This window comes from Elgaria multicarinata, chromosome 1, assembly GCF_023053635.1.
Source record: "Elgaria multicarinata webbii isolate HBS135686 ecotype San Diego chromosome 1, rElgMul1.1.pri, whole genome shotgun sequence".
Lineage (NCBI taxonomy): Eukaryota > Metazoa > Chordata > Lepidosauria > Squamata > Anguidae > Elgaria > Elgaria multicarinata.
The window spans coordinates 43,073,029-43,093,500 of NC_086171.1; the positions used below are offsets into that span (position 1 = coordinate 43,073,029).

The 20,472-nt window shown below is 37.9% G+C and overlaps 1 protein-coding gene across 11 annotated transcripts in view; it reads right to left on the bottom strand.

Annotated features, from left to right (window-relative positions):
• Positions 1-20,472, bottom strand: part of AKAP9 (A-kinase anchoring protein 9) — a 122,943-nt gene that overhangs the window by 22,147 nt on the left and 80,324 nt on the right. For 8 of the 11 annotated variants that reach the window (XM_063126918.1, XM_063126874.1, XM_063126884.1 and 5 more), the window contains 13 exons: positions 18,954-18,992; positions 17,279-17,511; positions 16,172-16,291; positions 13,552-13,728; positions 13,327-13,431; positions 12,116-12,268; positions 11,716-11,895; positions 8,281-9,345; positions 6,805-6,951; positions 5,193-5,654; positions 4,087-4,138; positions 3,161-3,282; positions 2,272-2,463 (listed from right to left, as the gene is read on the bottom strand). In XM_063126918.1, coding sequence (XP_062982988.1) covers positions 2,272-2,463; positions 3,161-3,282; positions 4,087-4,138; positions 5,193-5,654; positions 6,805-6,951; positions 8,281-9,345; positions 11,716-11,895; positions 12,116-12,268; positions 13,327-13,431; positions 13,552-13,728; positions 16,172-16,291; positions 17,279-17,511; positions 18,954-18,992 — 3,047 coding nt within the window. The remainder of the gene's footprint in view (positions 1-2,271; positions 2,464-3,160; positions 3,283-4,086; positions 4,139-5,192; positions 5,655-6,804; positions 6,952-8,280; positions 9,346-11,715; positions 11,896-12,115; positions 12,269-13,326; positions 13,432-13,551; positions 13,729-16,171; positions 16,292-17,278; positions 17,512-18,953; positions 18,993-20,472) is intronic. The other 3 variants (XM_063126857.1, XM_063126866.1, XM_063126901.1) reach the window with 2 other exon arrangements.

A 20,472-nucleotide genomic window follows, 5' to 3' on the forward strand; every position in this document is an offset into this window, starting at 1 on the left:
CAGTGGCATGAAAGCAATTAAGTAGTGGTATTAACATGTTAAAAGGTTTGGGTATTTAAACTGATTAAAAACCCAAATGCATAGCATTGAAATATATTTATATATTATTGAAAACTCAATACAGGTGCCTTTTGGAAAGATATTTATTTATTTATACTGCACAATAGCTGAAGCTCTCTGAGCATTTTTTTCTTCAAAAGAAAAAATAGCTTTCAGTTAGACCAAAAAAGTTAAGATGGAATTTAGGAATCTGGAATATAAAAGATTCCCTAGTACGTTAAAACATTGAAGCCAAAACAGTTAAAAGGTACTAGGTATGATAAAACCCCTGCCGCCACTGCAGACCGTGTGCAAACACATTTGCTCACGCACAGGGGTAAGGGGTGATATTTCCTCATGGGATGCCACTCCACACAGCCCCTAATATTCAGGGAGGGATTATGAGGAACTGCCCCTGGAAAGGGGGATGAAAAGCACAAGGAGAACATTTTGTGCAGCAATTAGGATCCTGGCCATTTTTAAAAAGACCGGAGTCTCCTGACCCTCAGAAGCAGTCACAAGGGGTTATAACTGGGCAACATGATCACAGTATATCAGTATTTTTCCATCTGCAATATTTTTCCATTCCCAAATGGCTGCCAATCCATTTTCGGGCCCAATTCAAAGTGCTTGTATTAACATTCAAGGCCCTAAATGGCTTGGGTCCAGGTTACCTGAAGGATCATCTCTTCCTATATGTACCTGCCCAGACCCTAAGATTGGCTTCAGTGGTACTTCCCCAGGAGCTCCCCACAAAGGAAGAGAGGTGGCTGAATACTAAAAAGAAGGCCTTTTATGCTGTTATTGTTGTGAACTGCCCAGAGAGTTCCAGCAATTAATTAATTGATTGATGATGGGAAAGGCGGTGCAAGAAAGTCTTCTTGTACTGACATCCCTACCCTCAGTGGTAAATTTCCTGCTAGAAAGATGATAACAACGGACAGCTCCACTTCAGTCTGGGGCCTGACACCTCCAATTATTATCTATGAATGTCCCAACATCGTTTTTGTTCGAATTAGCTTCATCTCAAATTCTAGTCAGCTACACAGATGAGCTGTACTGCCACTTCCCATTTGTTTTGGAAGAATCATTGTGTTGAATTATACATAAAATGACACAATTCTTAGTTCTGTCTTAGCTTCTAATCCAAAGAAAATTGTAACGAATGGCTACAGTCTGAAGAACAAGTGTGTCACCTTTGTATGACTCGCAAGTGTTGACTTGGTTTTTTTTTACAGTATCTTTTAAAAAACTATTTGTGATGTGGCAGACTCATCATGTTCCAAGCAGAAAAGTCAGATATTCTGCTCCGCAGGCACAAGTTCTTATTTATCTCTCAATTAAACACTATGGGCTCATCTACACCAAGCAGGATATTCCACCATGAAAGTGGTATGAAAGCGGTATATAAAAGGCAGGAGCCATACTACTGCTTTATAGCAGTATTGAAGTGCACTGACAAATGTTGGGGCCCATTGACACATACCACATACCGCTTTCATACCACTTTCATAGTGTTATATCCTACTTGGTGTAGATGTGTCATGGGCCCCAACAGTTGTCAGTGCACTTCAATACCACTGTAAAGCAGTAGTGTAGATCCTGCAGTGCATTTCAATACTGCTATAGAGCAATAGTGTGGCTCCTGCCTTTTATATACCACTTTCATACTGCTTTCATAGTGGAATATCCTGCTTGGTGTAGATGAGCACTATGACTTGCATGACTAGGGGTGCAGTTTAATACATACTTACCTGGAAGTAAGTCCCACTAATGAGACTTACTTTTCAGTAGACATGCCTTGGGTTAAAAGAGAGAGAGAGAGATGTAATAGTATTGTTTCCCATTACATTGTTTTAACCGTTTTAATTGTTTTACTGCTTTTAAATTACATATTGTTTTAACTTGGTTCATGGTTTAATTGGTTTTAGCTGTGTATATTTACTGTTTCATACTATATGCTTTTATCTGTACACCGCCTGAGATATTAATGATATAGGGCGGGATATAAATGTTTTGAATAAATAAATAAATTTGGAAACTGTCAGATCAATATTTTATCTCAGGGACTGTGACCAAGATTAAAATCCATTTGCATATGATCCCAAAAGGATTTTAAACTGACTTGCATGTGGAAAGTACACTTGGAATACTTCACAAATAATGTATGTGAGAAAGGTGCCCATTGCTGGTACAGGCTGTGTAATTTGAGCAGCTTGTAATTATAATTACCTGGGTTTCCCTGCGAATCTGCATTTTGGCAATCAATTCCTTCAAAGATGAAACAATGCTCAGGAAAGCCTTACGTTCTTCCAGCCAAGATTCTGCCCCTTTCTTAAGAGGCAGTGCATCACTTTCACTGTAAGGACATTCTGAGAGAGAGAGCACCTGAACACCTTCATGATGAATAGCTCTCAGCAGTCCCTACAAAAAAAATATGCAAAAAGCTGTTATAAAATCATGCCATTTGTTGTTTGTCATTTAAAACTCATCCTGTCATAGATTCCTGGCAGAATTTAGCAATACATGGTTACCAACTAGGTACATGAGCCATGGGGGAAATGCCTGTTGCTGAAACAAATCAAGGGACCTCAAACCAATTACGAAAAGGAGAGGTACCATTTCAAGCAGTGCTAGAGTGTGTGTGTGTGTGTGTGTGTGTGTGTGTGTATATAAAAAAAAATGCTAAAGAAATGTGTGGCATGATGCATGGGGGAACGGATGGGAAGGAGTGGCTGGGAGGGAAGGGAGTCAAACTACAGCAGTCCAGAGAGGAGGCTGGGCAGCTTGCAGGCATGCACAGACGCCTCAAGTAAGTCCCATGGGTTGGCACCAGGAAGGCAAGCAGGGGCGCAACGACTGGGAGTGAACGAGGCAGAGCACAGGGGAGCGGCTGGGGGGGAAGGGGGAGTCCAATAGACTTTCGGTCAGCCGCCGCCACCGCCGCCGCTGTGTGTATAAAAGAATTTATGATACTGCAAAATAAAGTACTAACGTACAGATGTTCTGCGCAGGTCAAGCTACACACACACACACACACACACACACACACACACACACACAAAGATACTTGGCCAGGATTATCTTATTTTATAGTTAAACATCCTAAGAGCTCTTTTACCTTTATTTTCTTCGGAAGAAAATCTGTGGAAGTTCCACCTTCATCTTCTATTCCTTCAGATACAATATCTGATCCCTGGCCTGGTACAAGATATCCTCCTTGGCTCCAGTCTGAACTAGAATCTAAAGTGGTAAGTAGCTATCGTGAAGTTTTATAATGATAAAAATGACAATAAATTTATACAATTTATAACAACGGTGCAGTTAAGCTGGTATTAAAACTGGTAGACCTTTTACATCTACAGCTGTGTATGCAAATTGCACCTGCAGAAAATGTATGCATGGAATAGGAATTAAATTCTTCTCGGGTACTAATAGGTACTCCAAACTAAAGGAAAAAATCTAGCTTGAATATAAAGGATTGAATGGAATCAGATACTCATTCCATTGGGTTGAATTAAGGCTAAATTAGAAATCAAATGTGAAAATTATACTGAGATCCAATTTCAATTTCAAGTGCAACTAACAGTCTGGATTCAACCCATTACAAACATTTATGAAACAAAAATCACAAGGCAAGAGAAGTATAGAGGTTGATCCTGGTTTTCCTGATAACATCTGTAAAAGTCAAGTTTATAAAAGTAGGAAATTGTTCTCATAGATATAGTTTCAATATATTTTAAAAGAAGCATAAATTATGGCCAGGAGCAGGAATCCAACCTGGGCGAGACCGCTGGGGGTGGGATGCAGGGGAGGAGTTTAAGGCTTTATGTCGGAGGTGACAAAATACACTTTCTTTTTTAACTAGGGCTAGAAATTTCATGGGAATATGTAGAAAATGGATTTACGAGTGGACTAGTTGGTGTTATTAGGCCGTGGCAACGTGCTATCCCCACCCACTCTGCTTTTGCAATACAAACAAGTCATTCTAAAAACGAAGTTAATTGGCAATGTACTTCTAGAAAGGAAAAGGCAATATTCTCTTACCACTGGAGCATCCATCTCTGGCGTTAGAGGATTGTGCTACGCCAGGGATCCCCTAAAATGGCGGCGGGGGGAGGGAGGGAACATTGGAAGGTTAAAAATACAATGCTATAAAATACTATTGCCATAGTGATAGCTGTTTTCAGAAGCATCACAGTTGCTCAATGTAAATAGCCACAACTGACAAAACAGGAACACTTGGGACTTGTACCACTTAGCAAAAAGACTCGATAACTAGATTCCCCTGGACTGTTGAAGAACCCTCTAGGCATTTGTCCTATAGTGATGGCAAATCCACACTCTGACTGGTATAATGCCTTAATGAACTGGTTTGGAAGCTTTTTCAACCTAGGGGCCAAATTCCCATTTGGGATGCCACAATCCAGCAAGAGGCAGGGCTAAAGGATAGAGTGGATGAGGCCAGATTAAATTAACACGAATTTGGATATTTTCTCACCAAGCATACAAACCACCGCTCAATTCTACAATTTAATGGTACTTATTTATTTATTACAGTTTTAATCTGCCCAATAACCAATATTCTCTGGGCAGATTACGAACAGTTTCAAGTCTAAAATGTCATAGAAATAGTTAAAAGTATAAAATACAATTCAGATATTTAAAAGAATACAATACAATGCAATGCAAAAGAACAAATAGCATAGGTATCGATAAAACAGCCGTAAAAAATCTAGAATAAGGTCTTTAAAATGACTGGAGAAAAGAAAGATCTTTGCTTGGCATCAAAAAGATATTAACGTAGGCATCAAACAAACCTATTTAAATTTTATATATTTAATATATTTAAACTTTAAATACCCAGGGTATATAAAGTTTAAATGCCTTCAAATTGTTGCTATCTCAGTCACTGATCAGGGATAAAAGCAGGGTTTTCCTGTACTGTGTTGAAAAAAAGACCATCTTCCTTGGGAAATCCCACTCTTATCTCCAACCAGTGATTAGAGACAAAAGCCGGGGGTTTCTACACAGAGGCGAGGTCTACAGAAGAAGCTTGTGGCTCATATGGGGACCCTCCTCCAACTAGATCTGGCCTACAGGCCAGAGGTAAACTCTTAGTGAAAAATGAAGTATTGTGACATTATACATACCTCTTTATCTCTCAGGGCTTCTATGACATATTTCAAAGTACTACATTCTTCAGTTAATTCCTGCACTGCAATAAACTGTTCTCTTTTCAGTGCTTCCGATTCCGAGATATGTCGTGTCTCCATGTCCATTATTTCAGCAGCGTGTAGTTCTTGCATTTGGTCAATTTTTTCACTGAATTCTCTTATGATTTCGGCAACATCCTCCGGAGAACACCCATTCTGTAAATCAATCTGAATTCCTTCATTTTTGACAAGAAGCTGTGAAGTTTGGTTGCAGCTATTGATGTACAGTGCTTTCTCAGTCTGACATGACACATTTGTTCCACTGGGACGTACTTTCTCAGACTTTTCAACGCTTTTTTCCTTTCTCATGTAACCTGCGATTTTCTCTTCTGCTTGAGCTAGCTTATCTTTAGTTTGCTGTAGTTCTTTTTGGAGATGAAACAGACTTGTTTCTTTTACCTGTGCATGAATTGGAATTGCAGCTGCTTCAAATGCCTTTTTCACAGAAAGCTGGAAACATCTTAAGTATTTAGGACCTTATTAAATAGCCTAGTGCTTCTCAAAACATTTTGAAATGGCACCCACATGTGAAACAACCTTTCAGGACCTGCGTATAAAGTAATTCCACCCATGTGTAAACTAACCCAGCCATCCAGGAACACATCAGGACCCACAGTTTGAGAAGGGCTGAAATAGCCTGACTGTATATGAATAACATATAGCCTACAAAGCCAGTCTCTGTACTCCCTATGTGTTATGTAGCCCCTAAATCAACATGTTAGCAGCCAATCTAAGTGCCTGGGGCCTAAAACGTAGATTGTACAGTGGACCTAGATCATGTAGAATCAGATGGTGAACTAGCTTTGCCACAAACCACTGAACTCAGCCACAAGTGGGCTGAGTTAACTCACTAATTTTTACTTGAAATGTATCATGCATTTTCTCCCACATTTATTCATTCTCTCTTGTTCTTTCTTGGACCTCCATGCTTAACATATCGCTAGTGAGACTTACAAATGCTTGAGAGCAATACCTATTGAACCATTTGCGTTAGTATTCACTCTGAGAGTTAAAAAACTGAACTGGCATGTTCGGATGGCATCAACCCTGTGGGCATAGTCTATTCCACGGTTGAGTATTAGCATGTCGCGTTGAATGCGACATGCTAATATTCATCCATGGTGTACACTATGCCCACAGGGTTAACAATTCGTCTCTATCTGTAGCAACAAGTACACTTTGCCGCTGTAGCAACAAGTGGCAGAGTGATCTCATCTCCTGACAGGAGATGAGATTGCTCTATGCAATGAAATATGCCTTAAAGGGAGAGTAGTAGACACCTGAAAAATCAGATCTAGACTGATGAAATTATGAAACCATGGTTATCAACTAAGACTCTTACCAAGCTGATCAAACATATATGTATTGACTTAATGCATAAATATACTACTCTTCAACCAAATAGCACCCAGCCATTTATAAAAAAAACACTATAAGCAATCTTTAGTGCAAAATTAACTTTTGTAAACCGGAGAGCTTCTGCTATGGGGCGGAATATAAATTTAATAAATAAATAAATAAAATAGATATGGCAGTATTTAGTTCTTACCATTAATTGCTCCTTAAATTTTTCTGCCTTTTCTCTGAAACTATTAAGCTCTTCCTTGGCGGCAGCAGACTCAGCTCTGACTCTCTCTATTTCAGGATCAGCAGTCAGTACATTTCTTTGTTTATTTTCATTCAGTTCTGTTCCCACCTGCATAACAATACCCAAAAAAAGATAATTTATGTGAATATAAACCTAGTTATGTTGTATTTCCTAGCTATTATGGCCCAGGTACCCCACATGAAAACTATTTTAAGGCTGCCATCCTGTACAATTTTACATGGGGGTAAGTCCCACAGTGGAGCTTACTTCGAAGTATACATGTATAGGATTGTACTGTAAATGACAAAAGCTGTGGCACAAAGCTTTAAGTAGTTCACGGCCCAATGAAAATAGACAACAGCATGAAGCTAATATGGTGAGATTTTCAAGTTAATTGGTTTCTGCAGCTTAGTACATAAGCATTCACAAAACTTGTAGAAGGAAGGGCTATTATTTTTGAAACACCCTGGATCACTAATGGCAGAAAAAAACAGACACTGAAAGAAGCATGTAAAGCCTATGAACTTGAGAATTAAGGGAAGGTTTTTGACCTTCATTCATTTCAAAGTCAAACAGAATAAACAACAATTTAAAGAGAATCCCTCCAATATTGATTCTGTGATTCTGAACCCTAGACATCCAGCAGCAAAGGTGAGATTTGTTACTTACAACTGCTACCATAAAGCCCAACTTCCACTGTCTCAATAATGGACAACACAACATCTACCCAAAAGTAATGGGTTGATATTTTAATGCATTTTTTCTACTGAAAGACGGTGGTAGATTACCTACTGGATCACTCTTTTCCCAAAGTCTACATTAGAGGGACCACAATATAAACAGCCAAGTAACACTAAATAAATACACTGACCAAAGAGGGAAAAGTTTCTAAAATTTCCACCATAACCCTCAGCCTGAAATTAAGCTTAACTGCTGAAGAAATCTGGGCATAGGGGCCATGGTATGAATAGAGATCTTACAATCCCCAGGGGGCCTGAAAAGTTCTAATATATGGCGTTTTGAAACAACTTTTTAGAATTTACTGAGGCAACTTGATGGGAGGGTGCTTTTGCCTTGCCTATATAAAGAGAAGATTAATAAAATCTGTTAGAAATTACTATACTGTGTTTCTTGGTAGCTAAGCAACCACTTTCTCCTTACAACTGAGAATCTTTCCCACTTTGCTGAGGAGACTTAGGCTGCAATTGTATACACACTTTCCAGGGAGTAAGCTTCATTGAACTCAATGGGTCTTACTTCTGCTTAGATATGCATAGCTTTGCAATTTTGAAGGATTACTGCAGATCCTCTTTTGTCCCAGTTTCACCCATTACATTACATCCTACGCCTATTTAAATAATAATAATAATAATAATAATAATAATAATAATAATAATAATAATAATAATGAACAGCTAACTTCCAGGTCACACACACCTGAGGAGTTTGCATTTTTCCTTGCTTAGAACTCTGTGTTTTCTCCCTCTCCTGCTTTTTTTCTGCTTCCGCCAGGAGTTTCTGAAATTCAACAAGTCTCTCTTCCTTTTCTTTTGCTTCTTTCTGTGCAGTTTCCACTTTCATTTTTTCCAGTTGCAGGTTATTCTGTGCACTTGCTAGCTGGCTCTCCATCTCTGAAAGCTTCTCCAGTAACTCTGATAATCTAGATATTGCATCTTCTCCAGCTGTGCTATTTTCTTTTCCTATTGAAACAGTTGTTATAACCTCCTTGGCATTTCCTGGAACTGCCTGTATTTCTGGGAGAATCTTACTTTCCTCCAGAACCACGTTCAGCTGAGCTTGACTCACAAGGGCTGCAGCAAGTGTTTCTTCGAGATTTATCATTTTCTGTTTAAACATTTCTGATTCAGCGTGTGCTTGCTCTTTTAAATCCTTGAGCTGGTTGTAACATTGGTTTAGCTCTGAATCCTTTTCCTTAAGAGCTTTTTGAAGCTGCTGCAACTTTGTGTCTGAATTATTAGAAGAACATTTGGCATTTTCATCCATGGAACCGAGCACGATTTCATTTTTTAGTATTTCCACTTTATTCCAATTTGCAGCTTCTGGATTTTCATTTACTTCTATTTCTGATATATCACTTTTCACCTGTACATCTTCATGTTTTTCTCCCATTCTTTCATGTTCCTCCCTCAGTGCATCTAATTCTTCCTCTAACTTGCATATTTTTAGTTTTGTTTCCTCCAGTTCATTCTTTGCAAGAGTTACCTCGACACCATTATCTTCTACTTGCTTCACCAAAGCCTCTTTTTCTGCCAACGCTATATCAAGCTGGTGTTTTAAGTTATCTGCATCCTCTTGAGTCAATGAAAAGTCCAAAGGTATCTTGTGCTCAATATTTGCCAATTCTTGCTGCAGTTTTTCAATAACTTCATTCAGCTGCTCTATTTCCTGCTCACTGTTTTGCTTTACACGTTCTTGATCACTTTTTAAATATTCTATTCGGGCTTCCAGCTCTGTTATGTGCTCATTTTTTTCCTCAACCACCTATGTGATCAAATAAATAAAATATTTAATCATTGCAGAAAGGTTGACAATTCTGGAATTTATGCCAACACTCTTTTTTTTTTTACATCAATTCCTCTTTGTATTACCAATATAATTTCTTAAAATAGCACAGTTCATAGCTCCAATCAATTCTACCTGCACATGAATGAGGACGCTGTAAAAGGTATCTAAAAAAATGTTTTGTTAACCGGAAAGTAAAACGTCACAGTATTATTCTACATTAAATACTTAAGAGTTGTCCTTAATTGTGGCTTTGCCTTAGTGGAAAGTACTTCCACTTGTTCAAGTGGGAGCACCTGATTTTCACCAAACACCCTCCCTCCATTTACCTACTGTATTCCTCAGCATCATTTCCCATTCTATATTATGAAAGGCTTAGGCGGCAATCCTATATATACTTTCCTGTAAGTAAGCCCCACTGGACTCAGTGAGGTTTATGTCTGAGTCTGAGACATGCATAGGACTGCACTGTTAATTAAAAAAAATGAGAACCTTGAACCTGCCTGAGCGGAAATGTCTTTTGCTAAGACAAAGCCACCACTGGAAACAGCCCAGATTTCTGAGAATATAATTCACTGTACAGAATGCAAACAGACTACATAGAGGACCAAATCACTCCACGGTGCTTTAGCTCAACTATGCATCCACACATACAAGCAGAGTAGAGTAATTTGTGGTATTTTCTCCATTAAAACTATTCCTATATCTCAGCTCCTCAGTTTCATTCTAGCTACCGAACTCCCAGGATGACATTCACCATTTGCTGTAGAATGCAAAAAGAGGTCTTCAGAGTTTTGGTTGTTTCAGCCATATATATAATTGTTCTAAGAAAGGACAAACTGAGCAAGTGAAGATTCTTATTAGTTTTTTAATATCCAGGATCAGAATGTAACTCCTATACCTTCCTACCGTGATGAAGTTGCTAAACTTTGTATATATATGGTTGAGATAAGGGAACGTACCCTCATATCTACTTTTAGTGGGATACATGTGATTGTCAATAAGAGAAGAATACGGAACTCTGATAACTATTAGAGAACTGTTGAAACACCAAAAATGGACTTCACAAAGCAATGCATTGCTACTATATAGGTGTATGAGATTTTATAGAAATAAAGGATGCTATGAAATAATAAATAATAATATGCAAACATCTGAATACAAGGCAAAAAAGAGATAAGCTGCCAAGGATACAATGAAAGATTCAAAGTTTTATCAAAAAGAAATCCATATTGAGAAAGGAAAAAGGTATAGAAATAAATTAAGAAGATTCAGATGAATCACGTGAGACATTTTGGAAGAAAATAAAAATATTACTCTCCCTCCTACTACCAATTGTCACTGCTGAGGCCAAAAGAGAAAGAGGAAGCAAGTCAGGCATCTTTCCATCGTGCCTGGATCGGCATGACGCTATTAAAGGGAGAGGAAGAGGCAGCCCATCCATTCTGTCCATGACCTGCTGAACTTTGCAACTAAGAATCTAGTGCCTAAATTTGCTTTTCCCCTCCCCTGCTCCTCCCTTCCAAACCCGTCTTTTTGTGACGGGTTTTTAGAGCCCGTGGGCAGGGACCATTCTAAGAAATATGTAATCCTCCTAGGGAGTCTTTTTGGATAAAAGGATGGGATAAAAATGCTACAAATAAAAAAAATAGTTAAGAAATGCTTTAGTAACCTCAAAAAGAGTTTAATACTACAAAGTAAAAGGAGAGGGAAAGAGAAAGACAGGGAGAGAGAGGGGGTATAGATAAGATTATTGTAAAATACAAATGTAGAATAGCTGAAATACTGCCTTCAAATAGATGACAAAGACTGATCTTTAAAAATCCATATCTGGATGGACTTTGATCTCACCCAGTAAAGCTCTTCGCTTCTGCTTTCTCAGCAAAAAGATAGAGGAATCATAGATCATCAACCTAAACCATCAGCATCCTACTATCATGATAAGAAAGAAATGTAATAATAGATGAGCCAGAAAGCCTCTCCTCTAGGAATTAGACATTATCCAGCAGATGGCATTGGAATACAATCCACCATATAAAAAGAATATTGGAGACAATACATTTAAATTAACATCCTGCAATGAAAAATTAGATACCTACATTCCAAATTGATCTGATACCCTACAACGGAATTATGACTAAAAGTGCATAAATTATATACTTCCACACAGAAATTACAGGCAATGATAAATATCTCTCAACAGAAAGCAGCATTCATGAGAATTCTATTTGGAAAATTAGGAAATGGTTTCTAAACACAATGATCTGTGTTCAACTTCTTGCTCTAACATCTTAGACTGTTCACCAATGTAAAGGGAAGATCTCACAAAAGACTCCAAAAACCATGTACTTTGTTATCTGTTGTAATTTCAAGTTGCTGTTGCAGTTTTGAAATTTGTTTATGGAGATCGTTTATTTCATGTTCCTTTTTCTGTATGATGTGTACAAATTTTCCAGCCACTGGATGACGACCCTTTATAGAAGTATCTTCAGGATTCTGGATAGCTAGTTCCAGTTTTTCCATATCCTCCTACAGACAAAAAACAGTGGCACAGAATGTCACTTGTGCTTAATTCTCAATTTTTTTTTCTATTTACCAGAAGAATACACAAAGATATATGAATATACTTTTAAAAAGAAAAAGAAATAGGGATGTTAGGTAATAAAAGTTTAAAATTTTGTGATGATCAGGATATGCTCATTCAAGGAGAGAAGGAAGGAAAACGCAGATTTCCTTGCTGGATCATTACCTTGAAGAATTTATTCTCTTGCTGAAGTTCTTGTTGTCGGGTAGTGGACTCTTTTCGCTGGATTTCTAATTGCATATGCAACTGTTGTACTTCTTCATTTTTGTTTTCTAACTCCTCACGGAACTGCTCTAATTGTTCTTCAAGATTTAGGATCTGTACATCCAAAATAAGTGGCAAAGGGATACTTTCTTTTATACAAGCACAATAGTTCAGCATATTTAGGATCAAATTTATTTTCAGAAACAAGATTCTGTATTTAATGTGTAGCTTTAAACATTATAAAAATTCCCTCAAATTTACAATGAACCTGAGAAAGTAAGGACGTGTGGATTTGCTCTACTCCCTCATCTTCAGTCCTTGAAGGAAGACATGTAGTGCTAGGTATACAATTGGTGCTCACTCCTGGATAGGTAATGCCAGATGGAGGAGAGGGAGTCACACAATCAGGTGTGCTACCTCTCAGCACTGGCTCGGTCCCATTGGTCCCTGCAGATGTTGGGAATCTGCCTGCTCCTGTCTAAGAGACCTGACTGCGAAACATCTGGCTCTATTTAATCCACTGCCTACCCCTGCTATATTATACACTAATATAATTACACTGAAAAGCTTAGAGAGGTACTTGGCGCCTGGTTAAAGGCCAATATGTTATTCAAAGAAGTTAGCAAGGGCATATAGGAATGTATGTGTGGCTGTTTGCCTGCAGTTGAGGGCAATGATACAACCCTGAGATTTTGAGTGGGCATCTTAAGGTGTATTAGGATGGTGCCCTCCACCTTTTGGGCTTGGCTGGAGGATATCAGAGAAGGTTTGAGGAAGGTACTGGTCACCCCTCTAGCTTGGTGGTGAAGCTGGAAACACCATAGGCTATGGAGCACCTATCGTGCTTTAAAGTAGTCAGGGACACAGACTTTCTAAGGGCCAAGTAAGAAGGAGAATCTGTGATTCTCGTGGGCCAAAAGTATCTAAACCAGTCAGGTGGCTGTGGAAATGGGGGAGGGGATGAGAAAGTATGCCCCCTGGGCTGCGAAGGGCAGTCCTCCCTAGTGGGCTAATTAGTATCTGGGCTAGCTTAAATCTAAGTAGCCCTGGCTTTGCCTCAGAAAGCCACATGACATATACTAATCTTTGTGCACTGTGCATCATATTATGTTGAAGTCAAAAGGTTTATACAAAATATTAAAGTATCTGAAGAACTGAAAGGGATACTCTACCTCTTTTTCTTTCCTGTCTACAGCTTCTTGCTCAGCCTGTAGCTGTGCTTCTAGGGGCAATTCTCCCCTTACTGCTGCAGAGCCAAACTGCTTCCTTTCCTCCACCTTTAAAGTAAGTATATTAGCTATCACACTTCTTTGAATTCACAATGCTTCAGTTATTAAATAAAACAATGCTGTGTCAATAAAAACTCAAGACATTAAAAACTGTCCACATTAAAATACCTTTTGTAAACTGTCTGCACTGATCATTAAAGCTTGTTCCAGTTCTCTGATTCTGCACTCTAATTTCTCAATCTCTTCATTCCGTTCTTGCACATCTCTCTGAAGTTGTTCCTTAGAGAGCAAAAGCTCACTGCATTTGTCTGTTTTTTCTTTGAGGTGATTTGTTAACTGCTCAACCTGGTGACAATAGGCAGGAATGGCATTTCAAATCTCTTCAAGTTTAGATACAAGGGATGATAAACCTTTTTTGATAAAGGCTTTAGAAGGTATACGCTAATATAGGCCATACATTTAAACATAAATTTACTATAAAAGTTAGGAAAATTAAATTGTTTAGAAGAAAAAGAGGAATGAGGCAACAAGAAGAAAGCTTCAGTGTCTGAAGTACTTTACCACAAGAAGCTACTCAGAAAGAAATGAAGAGCCAAGAGAATAAAAGTAAAATGGAAGAATCAGAAACAGCACATTGAGATGAAAGAGAGGAAATTAGCTGCCACCATATTAAAATGGAGAACTAATTTTTAAGGCAACCAGAAATACCTCAAGAATTAGAGTTAGTTAGCTGAGAGAGGAAAACACTACTCTGAAGAACAAATTATAGACAGCTACCAATACAAACTGAATGTTCAGGCAGATATTACCTGAAGGCTCAAGTCTAACAAAATTAAAAATGATATTATTTCACATACACAAATTAAAACAAAAACAAAAAAGAGAGTTCTGGAATTCTAACTGATTAATTTGGGCATAATTTTTCACAAATTAGAACCCACTTCAGATGCACAGAGTGTTCTCCTCTGCTGACAGTTTACATATTGACCTTTATACTTTTAGATAGAAGGGTATAAAGGGGCAGGGGGAAAGCACACTGGACTCTGAAAGCCATGAATCCCTGCTGATGATGATTGTGCTTATTTTATATACCTTTGAGCTTTGCACAGAAATGTCATACACTGTTCCTGTTATATTTCATGGCAGTTTGGCTCCACTGTTTGCACTCCATCCATATATGGCGCTAACTAGGGATAACAGGTCATGCATCTGATGAAGTGAGCTCTAGCTCACAATTTTTTTTGCCTCAATAAAAATATAAAAGTCTTTAAGGTGCCATAAAATCTTAAACGGACTAACACAGCCACCCCTCTAAATTTGTCCCAAATGAAAACCACATCAACTAGAAAAATACTGACCAGATTCAAGGAAAAGAAAGAAAGACAACACCAGTGTTAAGAAGCACATATACAAATTTCTCCAGTGAATACACCTACCATTTTAGGTAATCAGATGTAACTTTTCAGACTAAATGTAGTCATATATTTTTTCTCATTGTAGTCCATTTTTCCATAGAAGCCAAGAAAATTGCTTACTTCTCTACAGGAAGGTTTAGTCATTTGTTCTGATTTTTATTTTCTTATGTACCAAACATCCCTACACTATCATCAGACTGAAAGCATCCCATAGAGTTGTATAAGCATTACTCTATGCAGGGCTCTGGGCTACATTTTGCACATCTGTAGTGAAATATGTCTTGTATCAAATTATTCCCTCCTTCCCCCAAACCTAAAAACAAATGATCTGTTACTTCTGAAAGTAGTAGTTGTTCTGCAAGTATCTGGAGACTGAAACATTGAAGATTAACTACAAGCTTTGCTGGGAGCTATCTAACTTGCAATAATAACATGAAGAACCCCAGTTACCACAATCTAAAGAGCTTTTTTAGGCATGTCGAGGGGCTTCTAGCACACTCTGTTATGTAGGCTTTTTGTTGTTTTGCTTGAACACTACTTCCTCATTGCCTCTACTCCACTCCACTTTGCAAACTGTCTGTGAAACTACCCTGATACTGAAAAATAGCTGTACGTATAGCACAGGGGCTGCCATCACAATAAATAAATTAAAAGCCCCATGCAGCATTCTGTGGATTAAAAAACCATGTTGGTACAGTTGGTACATGTTGGTACAGTTGGTTAAAATATTGTGTAGCCAAATTGTACGCACATCCATTTGGGAGCAAGTCCATTTCATTCATCACAGCTTACTTTCAAGTAAATATGTAAAGGATTGCAGCCTTTAGCTTAATCCAAAGCTTATTTTTCTAGTTTGCTAACCAACATTAAGCCAGAGTTCTCCAATTCAGAAATAATGGGGAACTCTGGCTTAATACAAGCCAGAATTTTCAAGCCAAAGCTGTCACAGAATGGAAGGAGGTGAGGGTGAGGGAGGATCATGCAGTCATGGCCCTCATCCACGGTTTCATAAGCCTTGATCCAGTTTGCACATCAAAATTGCGATTTCTGGATTGCTTAAACCAGGAATTGCCAGGGACTATTGGAGCCTGCCAGCTGTGTGCAAACCACAATTGTTGAGTTAACTCTGGGTTGTTTAACCCATAAAGAACCCAGAGTTCCTGGGTTCAGACATCCTAAAACAACCAAGGATTGTTAATTTAAATTGGAAATGGCTAATGCATGCCTTGTGCACTCTGGCAATTCCTGAGTTAAAGAATTCACGAATTGCTACCATGACATATGAACCAATAAAGTTTTCTTTTTGGAGCATTTTCAAAATTTAAATGGATATATTCATGGTAAAAACAACAACCCAAAAATCCTTTTCTTACCTCTCTGTTCTGCTGTTCATTGATTGGCTGAAATCTTTGGGGAATCTTAAGCTGTTGCTCAAGCTTCTGTATCTCTTGCTGGAACACATCTCTCTCATGCTCTCTATCAATTGCCTGTTCCTGAAATGTAAACCATTGCATTTCTTATAACAGACATATTCAAACAAACTTCAACATTAATGCAAGATATCTTACTTTAAGTTTTATTATTCTAGATATCTGTTACTAATGGATGGCAGGAAGCACTGTGGTATCTTAACTCTAACTATTAGATACTGCATTGTTTCCACTACATTTTACAAAAGCAGCTGTCCACAGCATCATTGGCATGTCCGCCAGTGGCCTAGAGCACTTTCACAAAACATCAGTGGTTATCTAGAATATGACAAACACTAGGAAAAGGAAAACTGATGGATATTTGCCACACCTTTCCTTGTCCGTCAATCTGTGGCAAAGCTGATGTTGGATACAATCTTCCTATCTATCTATCTATCTATCTATCTATCTATCTATCTATCTATCTATCTAGATATATACATACACATACACAAGCACCTTCCCCCTCCCAATGCACTGTAGAAGGGCAATACAGAAAATAAATACTGCAAATATCTGATGTAGTATCATAGTCATCAACTGTTTTTCAGGCCTTTTAACATTACACACGTGGATAGAGTGCTGACCAGTATTTCTGGTTCTACTGAAACAGCCCATTCAGGCTACTCTTCAGGAATCAAATCAAATTAGCTACCTCAGTAAATACATAAATGTTGCAGCCAACTTTAGCATACCACAATAAATGGCTCTCTACTAACATGTCAGAAAAAATTGCATCTCTGAACTATTACAAATTACTCTTCATAAGATATGAGAGGACGATTTCATGCTCTCCTACAGTAGCTTTATAAGGGCAGATACATTTTTGGTCTATTATCTAGTCTGATGAAAAGTAGCCTTCATCTCTCTTCCTTATTCATTTTAATGTTCAGATCTTTTTATTTACTACTGTTAAAAAAGCACAGAAGAGAACTTCCTAAACTACACACTTTTCTCTCTCTTTATTCTGTTGTAAATGGCCAGATGGATTACAACCCATCTCTTACTTACATCTAGAAATTTTTTGGTTTTTTCAAGCTGTTTCTCCAGAGCTTGGTTTTGCTGCCTTAGATCCATTAATTCTGCATTCTTTTCTTGCTCTAGTTCCAAAAACCGGTTGACCTGCTCTTCTATATCAGTTTCCAGTGCCTTCACCTGCTTCTGAAGGTAGTCATATTCTTTTTCAGCTTGCCGCTGCACTTCTATTTTTTCCTTCATTAGCTTTTCTGTCTCTGCCAGCAACTCTGTTTTATAAAGGCATCAATTGTTTTTAGATTTGCATAGTTAAGTTAGTCTGCCAGAACAAAACCACTCCCAAGACTGTGAGTTCATGCTACAATATAATAAGGGATGGAAATAGGTTTGGGTTTTACCAGAATTACGTGGTATCTCTCAATAAAAAGAAAAAAGGAAGATATCACAAGAAGTCATACAAAACCCCAGAAGAAAGGCCGAGATACTCTCAGCTCACTTTACCAAAGACACCGATTAAATTGATTAGCTATGTATATAGAACATAATCAGAAATAGTGCATATATTTTAATTAATACTGGGGGAAATGTATGATGGCATTAAAACCCAACTAACTTCTCATCCGGTAGGACAGATCGGAGTCAACATAATTTTTCCAAGAAACGGCACATACAACATTTTAATGTAAAAATACCACAGACCTTCACCAGGTGAGTTACAATATGAACAGACAAGGATATTTCTTACTTGTACCCCCTCTCTCCCCACCCCATTTAAAAAAAAATATTTTCATGGTTTGGAGAAAATGCTAGAGAACTTAGGTCCCACAGTGGCATAGGAGCCGATACGGAAGATCTCCTTCTTATGTTACTCCAGTAAAATTGGATATTAAGGTCCTATTCAATGGCGTCCTATGTCTGTACCACTCCTCCTAGGGACTGGGGCTCCATTGATGTGGAAAGGAGCTGCACTGTGGTCTCTTCACATGTTACCTGAGGCTGCCAATGCTACTAAAGCTGCAAATAGAGGGGACATGCTAAAGCAACTGTCACATCATTGATGTAACGTCCGAAGGGACCCATCTAATGTTAGATACATAGCCAGATGGAATACAAAGATAAGGGATTTCTAACCAACTTCACTAGTATAATGGATATACATGCTGCTATCACAAATCCCTTGTTGACTTTAAATTAGGGTTAATGAAGAGTAATGGATTTAGAGATCAGAGTGTTTGTCATATAAATGGAAGAGGGGGCGGAAAAAGAAAAGTCACCAGATAATGGCCTTTTTTGTATTTTGCACTACAGAATACAGATCTTTGGATACCATCATCTTACATCATGCTTGCTTAAACATCATATGTCAATACAGAAGTCATATTTGGCAAAGGTGTCATCAACCAAATCTATTTGCAGTTTTAAGACCAACAAAAGATTATTACCTAAACTGACAAATCATTATGTGAGTAAGATGATGGTTATTACATGAGCTCTTCAAAAAGATCTTTACTATGGTATCATCTTCAGAAATTGTCAGTAATTGTTATTAAAAAGAAAGTTGTGAGCATGGAATACAGTATCAAAGCTGCAGGCCAGTAAAAGTTAATGTCAGTAAGCTGAAAGCCCAAAGAGAGACCATGATTAACAAGTGTCAGTTATTTGTTAAATCTGCCACCCAATGAAAGATTGGCCATGCAATATACAAACACACCTGCTTGGGAAGCTGCATCGACTGCAGCATCTACTAGGCCTAGGAGAACAGAAAAACAAAAACAAAAACAAGAAGCAAAGTAATTCACATGCCATCTATAGTTTTCTCAAGGTGTAATATACTATAAGAGAAAAATGAAACCGAAGACAGAATGTGGTGTTCAATGAAAATGCCCGATGACGTATGAAATGTGCCATTAATCTGTTAAGGACGACAGTTATGCATTTTCCTATCATTTCAATGTGGAACACATTTCTTTTTCTAGAAAGTCGTGTGAACAGCTAACACACATCACAGATGTTCTATTATAAATTCTAAATAATAAACCTGCTATTAAATGCACGGATTGCAAGATTAGTGAGAAATAGAAAAAGGTGCTAATATTAATATTTTTGCATACTGTACTTTTTCAAAAGTACTTAATTGCTAGCAACTACCTTTTAAAATTCTTATTGCTTCTTTGGCAAATTTTTAAAGCTAACATTTCATGTACTACATAAAGCACAGTTATTGAGCTCACGTTCTTACTTCAACATCTTTACAGTGTAATCCTATGTCTATTCAGAAGCAAGACTCGCTGAGATCAATTACTGACAGGAAAGTGTTTATAGGATTGCAGCCTTAGAATATAATTTTACCTCCTTTAACAAACATTTTTTAAAAAAACGATGCTTCTTACTGAAAACAGGATTAAAACATGGATTTGTTTTTATGAAGGCAAATATTGGTTGAGTAAACACTTAAGCACATTAAGTTTTGTTTTCTTGTGCTTTCTTTCCACAACTATCCTGCAGAAAGGTGGTCACAATGTAATATATTTTTAACACATAGATGTTGTTTCCCTTGTGCTTTCTTTCCACAAACTATCCAGCAGAAAGGTGGTCACAATGCAATATAATTTTTAACACATGGATGTTGCTTCCTGAGTACGGCTGCATTTTGAAAACAGGGCTATATATGAATACTGTTATACAATTCTTGGTTAAATAAACTCGTGTGTTCTGATCTGGGGGCATGCAGCTAAACTCATCTCTATCAAAGTCCTGTTGACCAAACGATACAGGGGTCCTTTGGGGTCAGAAGTTGGAAAGCTGGTTTTAACTCAACCGCCCAGTAAGGTATCTTAACTGAAGCACCCACTTCTGATAGTAAGATTTTGATTGTTCTCTCAATGGAAGAACAATCCATTGACCTAGTTACTGGGTGTGTGTATGTATGTGTGTGTGCATGTGTGAGTTTTAGGGTGGATTCAGGCCCACTATAAAGTTGGGTTAACTAGCTATTCATCTAATCAGTTAAGAATGGTATTCAAAAAAAAAAAAAAGAAAAAAAAAGAAAAAAGAAGGCAGGCCAATATATCTATCCATTAATAAATTCCAGGAACAGAATTCCAGACTAAGGCTTAGCCAGACATTTGGGGTGCTACCATGAGCTATCTGGGTAAGTAAATTGTTAACCCTCCTCACATTATTCACAGCATGATATGAAAAGGAAAGCAAAGTTGAGTGAGTGATTCCTT